The 9128-nt window shown below is 42.7% G+C and overlaps 1 protein-coding gene across 1 annotated transcript; it reads right to left on the bottom strand.

Annotated features, from left to right (window-relative positions):
- Positions 1 to 5989: 5989 nt before the first annotated feature.
- Positions 5990 to 8013, bottom strand: LOC109786959 (uncharacterized). The gene is made up of 4 exons (XM_045232623.2): positions 7731 to 8013; positions 6784 to 6901; positions 6626 to 6700; positions 5990 to 6445 (listed from the first exon to the last, which is right to left on the bottom strand). The coding sequence occupies exons 1-4, from the start codon at positions 7859 to 7861 to the stop codon at positions 6278 to 6280; spliced, it is 492 nt and encodes a 163-aa protein (XP_045088558.2). The 5' UTR covers positions 7862 to 8013; the 3' UTR covers positions 5990 to 6277.
- Between the last annotated feature and the right edge of the window lie 1115 nt (positions 8014 to 9128).

Here is a 9128-nt window from a genome sequence, read left to right as displayed (position 1 = left end):
TTATATGAATGATTGGATGTTTTAACAAACTTAAACTTATAATCCACCGAGCGGACGAACTTCCTATGAGCTTTTCTCTCGGACATCGATAAGAAACGAAATATCGACGCCAACTTCTTCTTCTCCATCTATATAACGCGTGCAGGAGAACTATTTTGATGATTATTTGAAGTGGCATCCACATAGAGTACAAAGCTATTCAGCTAGAAAAGCCACAAATGTGCATCACTGTCAGGCTACACGACTGAATTCTGCTCCATGACCTTCCTGATTCATGCAGCTCATGAATTCATGTGAATCGGATCGCGGAAGAGATAGGCTTTCAGGGTCGATACCTCATGTCCATGGGGAGGCCGGAGAGGCTGCGCCGACGTACGGCCTGAACCCAACGAGGAGCTCGGAGACCTTCTTGTGGAGACCATCTGCGAGAGAAAGAAAGGAAGGAGATCAGAAGAGGATACAAGAGAGGTTGAGGTGGGGAGGAAGGGGAGGTGGCTGCGCCGGCGAGCAGCCGCGGCTCGAGGCGGTCCGGCCGGCGAGGAGGACGAAAAAGGGAGAGGAAGATGCAGATCGGCAGACTGCGGGCTGGGCTCGTGACTTTGGGTTCTCAGAAAACCATAGCCCAGTTCGAATTTGGTGCCTGTGACACAGCGCTTATGTTGTCCCTAATCACGCACTCCAACCCCAACTTTGATTTCCCCCTCAACGAAAACAAAAAATTCAACCCTTCTCACTCCCCTCGATGACAAACAACAACAACAAAAATATTTGTATGCAAGATCAGGAAATATCTATAATGGGCATCCAGAACGCACGTGAATTGATCGCTACAACAATTTGGTATTTATGGCAGGATAGACGTAAACTAGTTCACGAAGGAAAGTTTCAATATGCAAAACCAAACTTCGGTGGAATCTCGTGCCATAATAGCAAACTATGTTAATGCCTACTCTCCTAAGGCAACTAGTAAAATAGGGGGATGGAATATCCCTCCCCCTAGGAGTTTTGTGAAGTTGAATGTTGATGCCTCTTTTGATAATTATCTACTTCAGCATACAGCAGGGGCGATTCTTAGTAGAGATGACAAAGGTAGGCTCATCGTCGGTGGAAACTGGAGGATTGATGTATGTGCTGATGTATTAGCAACAGAAGTTGTGGCGCTAAAGTTTGGATTATTCCTTGCACATAAGACGGGTTGCAATCGTCTTGTTGTTAACTCGTACAATACGGAAGTGATTGACACAATGAAGAATGAAGGACACTCGGCCGGAGCGGCGGCTACAGTTTTCTATGATTGTTTTTTTTTGGCTTATGATTTTTCCTTTATTAGATTTGAACATTGTAATAGGGAAGTAAATAAGGTGGCTCATGAAGGGCCTGTTATGGTCTCCTCTAGCTTCCCAAAACTTCACAAATTCAGCTTCTCAGAGTAGCTTCTCACTCCACGCAACGATGAAAAATCTGTTCGGCTCGGTTTGCAGCTTCTCGCGGCACTACAGCCCAGCTGGAGGGCTGTGGCCTGTTCGGGCTAGTTGGGCAGACTGGAGGCAGCCCAAATCGGCCTTGTAGAGGACCAGCGAGGGAGCACGAGCGAAGGAATAAGGAGTGATCAAACAGATCGAGCGTACCGGTTCGGCTCGTATGACTTGGCGGTGGCAGTTCACTTGTAATATCTGCCAACATCAGCTTTCCGGATCGGTGGAGCTGGGCCGAGTGTGCTTCACGGTTTTGCACTGCTGTCAATCCTAGCTTCCTGAAGCTAGCTTCTCGCTGCTATTTCGTTCGGCCCGTATCTGCTCCATGAATTTGCGAAGCGTGGAGTGGGAGGAGATCAGAACAGGCCCGAAATTGCTAGGATAGCGAAAAAAATTGTCACTAATGATTGGTTTGAGGAGCCTATGAATGAGATTTTACCTTTTTTATTATGATGTAACAATTATTTCTAATTAATAAAGTTGAAGTTTTATTAAAAAAACATCAACAAAAGACCTACTCATCTTGTCCGAGGGATCCGAAACCTCAGTAGGCTTGCATCTTTTTTTTTGCATGGCATGATTTTGTTTGTTAGTAGCATGTGTTGTTGGCGGCAGCTGCTCGATGTTAGAGGCGACATGTGTGGACGGATGATTGTTTCGACTCCATATATGTTCTGATAGCCTTCTTAGGTCCTGTACAATGCTAGGTGCTTAGCATTAGTAGAAAATCTACCTTTGATCTCGAGCATTAGTCCCGGCCAGCTTTGGGCCCGGGACTAATGGGACCTCTAGTCCTGGTTTCAATGGCTAGGAGCGGACATGGGTGCGGCCACCTCTAGCCCCGGTTCAAATGGGACCTCTAGTCCCGGTTGGTTATATCAGTCGGGATTAAAGGGGTGGCAGCAATATGGGGTCCTGCAAGCACCTTTAGTCCCGGTTGTTATTACCAGCCGGGACTAGAGATGGACCTTTAGTGCCGGTTGGTTTCACCAACGGGGACTAAAGACATCCCTATATCTAGATGCTTCATTCAGCCCGAGCCCAAGCTCTCCTTTCTCTCCTCTATGTTTACTTCCCCTAGCTTTAGCTCATCCCCATTTTTGCCAAGATTTGTCAAGATTCGACGCACCCCATCTATCCAAGGGTTGTAAAAGGTTAGCAACTTTATCCTTTCATCTCTCATTGCTAGTTTAGCTCGTTTCATGCTCTAAGTATAGTGATTTATGGGTTTTAATTTGTGAGTAATTATATATGCATAACATGTACAATATGTAGTAGCGTAAAATACGTTTGAAATGAAAAGGAATTGAATGAAAAACACAAAATAAAAAGGAAAATAAACCATAAACCTTAAAACTCTAAACACCTAAACCCCTAAACCCTTAGTCCCGGTTGGTGTCACCGGGACTAAAGGTCCCCCAGCCCCTACCGCGTGCTCGTGGCAACGTGGAAAGGCTTTAGTCCTGGGTCGTGGCCAACCGGGACTAAAAGGTGGGGGCCTTTAGTCTCGATTTATTTGTTCCGGTTGGTGACCCGATAATATGGCCAGCCGTTCCTCTACTAGTGTAGGCATGTGCTTAGAAAAATAAACCGAATTTTTTTAAGCATCAGTGTCTATTTCTAGTGTAGGCATGTGCTTAGGTAATTAAACATCTACCCTGTACAAATAAACATCAATGCTTAAAAAAATACTGGTTTATTTACCTAAGCACCTTTCCTACGCGCCTTAAGTTGTAACGTTCGAGAGCTAGTGGTGTTTTGGTTTCTCTTGTTTCTGTCACATCAATATCATTCTTTGGAATGGGTCATGGGTCAACCAAAATGGGTTTGTCTCGCGACACGGAGGCCGTAAGAGTCGAGCATCACTAGCCAAAGAAGACCATCGAACATAACATAATGGGGCCTTTTTTTTTCTTGCCGTCTTCTCCTCCTAGTCCACTATGTCTCCTTCAACACCAAGGTGTATTCTTTTTCTCTACAAACACCTCGTATCGACCTTACGTCCTGCAAATCACTGATGGTAACTTCCATCCTATCACGATAACAATATTCTCTTTCAAGAATCTGCCTTCCTCAACTTACTTATACCATGTTAATTGTCGATGCTGAAATTAATAACATCGACCGTCAACCGCACCCTTGCAAACATTAAAACACGTGGGTCCAACTTGGTTCAAAACCCATCGATCGATGATAGTCGGTCATGTGGGATTCCGATCGACTTAGACATTGAGGTGTTACAGGCGTGGAGTGTTTGACAAAAAACTACCAGTTTAGGGGTTCGCGTCCCACAAAACCACCATTTTTTTAAAAGTGGCCGAAAACTACCAAAAATACGAAAAACCGTGACTAAAAACTACCAGGTTGACTGAATGGTTGTTTTGACCGTTTCAATCGTGATTCTGACTTGAGTGGCCCACGTGCCAGGCTGGCGGCCCGCCTAACGGCTAACGGCGCGCGCGCGGGGCCGTTAGAGCCGCTCGTCGGTCGCACCTGGTCGTGACCAGGTCATAACCTGGCCGACCGGGCCGCTCGTCCCCACCAGCTCTCTCACTCTCCCCGAGCTCACTCCACTCCTCTCTGCTCTCCTCTGCTTCTGTTTCTTCTTCTCGTGCTCCGGCGACACCGCGACCATGCCGTCGTGGCCGAACAGCAACGAGACGTCGGACGACGATGACGAGTACATGAGCGAGTTCAGCAGCATGCAGATGGAGTACTTTGTAAGTCAGCTCAGTCTATCCTCTCCCTCTCCTGTCTGTTGTGTTCTAGGGTTAGGGTTAGGGTTTGAAGATATTTGAGATTTTTCTATTTAAGTTGATATATGTGAGTTGTTCTTGATATAGATATGCTTTTGCATTTGCAGCAAACTCCTGACACTGTGATAGACCCTAGTTTCTGTGGGCTTGTGACTGAATCTGACAGAAGGTGCGTCCTGCACAGGCAGAGGGCGGGCAAGTTTGTGGCATTTGAAGGCACTGACACTGGCAGGAGATTCATAGGATGTGCTACTGAGGTAATGGACCAAGTTGGTGTGGATTTGATTAGCTTGAATTTCTGCTATGTAGTGGAAACAGACTGTTTAGTTGCTGTTTTTCTGAATTTTGCTTAAGTCTGAAAACATTGGTATGTGTGAATACTGTACTTGTAGTAAAGAGCACTGGAAACATATGAAACATATTGATGTATTGTATTTTTAGTATAGAACTAACTAGCTAGTGTAGCTTATATCATTATTGTTTATGATTTGTTATTCTGAATTTGCTTGTTCACTGTAAATTTAAATTGATTTTCAGGATGGTGTGAACTGTGGTGTTCTGGAGTGGGTAGATGCCCCCTGGCCTGTAATTCTGCAAAGGTGCTTAAGCAAGCTCTGGGATATGTATCATGAGCAGAACCTTGGTAGAGCCCAGGATAATGAGGCTCATGGGATAGAGGTTGCAAAACTGCAAAAGGAGCTTGATTCTCTGGCCAATCAGTATAGCCAGCTGGTGGATGATGTGTCCAAGTTGTTTGATTTTCAGGATGGAATCATATCTCATGACATGGATTACACAAGCCAGGCAATCAATGAACTGAAGGAGAAGAAGAAGCAACTTGAGGAGCAGGCAAAGATTGAGCTTCAAATGGAGAAGCTTAAGCTCAAGAAAGAACAAAGGTGCATCCTTCAGAGTCAAGCTGATATAATCCAAAACACAAGGAAGGCCATGAAGGAGCTAGAGGTGGAGAAAGATCTCCTTAAAGAAGAGAAGAAGAAGCTGGAGAATGTCATTGCTGAGCTCCATAAGGTTGGTCATGGGTGCAAGGAAAAGCTAGACAAGATAAAGGAAGTTGTGATGGAGGAGTGAAGTGGCAGCTCTGGATGGTAAGTATATATGAGGCCTATATATATAATTGGCCTAGGAATGATCAGTCTGATGCAAATATGCCCTGATCTACCTATGAACTACCTTTGAACTACCTAAGAACTGTAATGGGTTCAGATCATTTTGGTTGGTGTGGGGGTTGTGTTTGCCCTGATCTGTACTGCCCAAATATTATCCTGATGCTGAGAACTGGTGCTAAGTTAAGTTAAGAACTAAATTATCTAAGTCTGATGTAGTTTATTTGTGTGTGTTGTATCATACACTATTAGGAAAAGGCCTACTAATGGCGCACCTAATTTGGCTATTAATGGCGCATTAGTGGTGCGCCATTAGTAGCACGCCATTAATATATTTTACTAATGGCGCACCACTCGTGCGCCATTAGTATCTGGTATACTAATGGCGCACCCCAGATGCGCCATTAGTATATACAACAGTGCGCCATTAGTATGCCTCCCAGGGGGCCATCTATACCCAGGTGCTTTGGCATACTAATGGCGCACAACAACTGGATGCGCCATTAGTAACTTCGGCATACTAATGGCGCACTGTTTAGTGATGCGCCATTAGTATCCTCTGGCATACTAATGACGCACTATGATGTGATGCGCCATTAGTATGAATATTAGGTTTTTTTTATTTTTTTATTTTCTGTTTTTTGCACAGGTTACAAAATGTATAATTGGACAAAATATAGACAGCACACATCAACAACAGATTCATCGAATACAATAGAAGATTAGTCTCTGAATACAATTCATCATTTTAGTCTCCGAATACAATTCATCATATTAGTCTCCGAATTGAAAAGACCGAACAAAGATAGAACATTATATTACAAGTCTTGAGACCGCGAGTTTGTCTTCACATTACAAGTCGATATCGATCATCTAAACTACCATCACATAGAAGAGAGCTGCGGTCATCACGATGAAACCTTCATTTAGGAAGAGAGTGAACCTTTGGTGGGTTCTCTCCACTGCTCCCAGAGTTGATCCCAGATTGTATATTTGAACCGACATTGCTTGATTCGCTTTCTTCAGGAAATGCTGCCCCATCATGCGCATTGAGAATCACACAATAGCAGTGTTCTGGGTCTGACAAAACCTGCTCAAATTTACAAGATCACTTTACTCTTTATGGTTAACTTAGAAAGTATATGGTCAAAGCCATCTGAAGGAAAACCACGGAACATCAGTGATAAAACCGCAGGCATCTACAATATTTGCAAAGTATTGCTAGAACACAATGTTATGTAATTTTTGGGAGAAGTAAATCAGAACTCACCACAGCATCAAAAGGATCATCGAAGTCATCAACTGAGAAATAAATGTTCGGATATGCAGGTACTGTCTCTACAGCCTATTAAAGGGATGTGAGTTACGACAGATTATTTATATTGAAAGGCAGTCTCTCTGAAAAGATGATGCCAGAAAAAAAATTACCTTTCTTTGATCAAGGCGGAAATTTACACGGCTAGGGGATGCATATACAGTTTTTGAAACCTTGTAAATTGGAGGCAACCGCTTGCTTTTGTCTGCACGATTGCGAAGATTGCTGATACTGTGGAAGTAGATTAGAAGAAGCACATAACCAACCATTAAATATTACTGAGGGGAGTTATGAAAAAAAAGGTTTTGTTGTGCATGACAATTGATACTACTGGCACTCTAAGATTTGTGAGTCCCTTAACATTCCAGGGCAAACTCAAGCTGAAAGATAAATTTGTGGTCACAAATTGTTCAGCCAGCTAATGAAAAAAGTGTGATTGTACCAACAACCCAGACCCGTTTCGCAACATTTAGTTGAAACAGAGAATGCTGTTTCAATACGGAATTAGATGACATGACAATCATTATTTGCCAACCGTCTCAGATTTTGATAAAGGGTGAGAAACTATGAACCAAAAATCTGGGGAGTTCTTTAACTGACTATAGCTAACAGACAAAAAGTGTTGTATTAATATAAGGATTTACTTCATTTAGCACCCCGTTGCCATTGGCGATCTGCCAAGACGCGATGAAGATAGTAAACACGAAGGCTTGGAGAAGAAGAGGAATAACTGAGAGTAGGAGGCTAATTGGTAGATTTCTCTCAATTTGTTCAGCTTAACCATTCTCTAGGTACAGACTGGCTTATATAGCCTACAGCTCGACACAAGGCCACATCGATGCTGAACACACACACACACTCTGCACCACCGTTATTACACCTCTTCTATACGGTGGCGCCTCCTGAATATATGTCTCAACTCCAGTGTCTCGCACACCAGCCATAACACCTCAATAGATCACCCAAAAAGGTTTGCAGTTGTTCTTATGCATAGTTATAGCTAATTGTTCAGAGCATACAAAGCTTGTAAGATCTTAGCAGAAGTGCCACAGAAACATACCTGCACAATGCCACTGTGACAGTATATGACGTGTGAGCGACTAAATTCAAATAGAAGGAACGTTCCCAATCAACCTCAGTTGAATTAGCATTTATGAGCTTTTCAAGCTGGCAATTGCAAAAAAGGAGCATATTTAGCCCAGTAATTCAAGGGAACGTAATTGTTCCCATCATGGGTTCTCCAACTAACACTATGTTATGTTAACTAGATAAGACATAAAAGAACACCGATAAGGATTTCCCATTGTCACTAGTTTTAAAAATTACACCTCCCAAATATGAAAATTACTGTATTGATTGTTCATCTGTTCATGCATACAAAGTTAAAAATGGTAAGGGATCTAACATTGTCGTCATGCAACTCACAGATAAAATTTTCCAGTACTGTATGTTCATTACAGTTATACATATGAAAATTGCGTAGCATGTACCCAAAAAAGGCTCCTTCGGCAATTAAGGACAACAAATTAGAATAAATTTTCTATATATATATATATGGTTAATGAAATAAAACAATGGGAACATTTTCCCTTACTTAAAAAAGCAGTTTATTTTAACAATAACTACAAAAACTGTTAGCTGAACTGAATACAGAGCATACTTGTTATGGTTGCAACTAAATTAACTCAACAGTAGAGAACATACAAATAAAAAAAAGTGAAGAAAGAATGAATAAATTTTATAAAATTTTCTTGAATCTACACTACCAAGGAAGCCTAAAGAATTGGCCAAAAAAATCTTTAGTAAAGTGGATTTAGTGTACAAGCTGGGACAAAAAAAAAAGAAGAGAGAAAATAATTCATTATGGCAACAGCAACCGACTGGGACAACCTGAAATACTGCTAGTAACAAGCTGGTCCACCGACTGTTCGACCAATTGCAAAACAAATGAAGTTTCATGGCCTGGTGCATTAACACTAAGAATTTCCTGAGCCTATTGCAAAGCATTGAAAGCAGCCCTGTCGAAAATGTAACCTCATGAAAGCCTACGATGAATTGCATATCCTACACATACACACAGTTTCCAGCATTCCACAGAAACAACTCCATACCATACGTGGTGCAGTAATAAAACATATGCACAGCGGCAATACTGGGCCAAACAGAGTGGGATGCTAAGTTGACACTGCAGCTGCAAAACCAACAACGCTGCTCGAAATTATCACATGGAACTAACAACACCCATCACTTAGTCCTCGGTAAGTGTTGTTTTCTCCCAATTCTATAACCTGCCACAGCAAGCACGTACGGACCACCAACTGTTCGACATATTGCTTCGGCCAAATCCAGCCACAAAACTCCCTTCCACTCCACAGATCAAACCCACGGAGGCGCAAACTCGAATCCAATACCACGCATGCCCGCTCAATCGGCAGCTAAAACGAAGCAGGAAACGGGA

The sequence above is a fragment of the Aegilops tauschii genome, chromosome 1 (genome assembly GCF_002575655.3).
Source record: "Aegilops tauschii subsp. strangulata cultivar AL8/78 chromosome 1, Aet v6.0, whole genome shotgun sequence".
NCBI classification, from domain to species: Eukaryota; Viridiplantae; Streptophyta; class Magnoliopsida; order Poales; family Poaceae; genus Aegilops; species Aegilops tauschii.
Note: the sequence above shows the minus strand (reverse complement) of the source record. Positions and strands in the feature narration are given on the sequence as shown.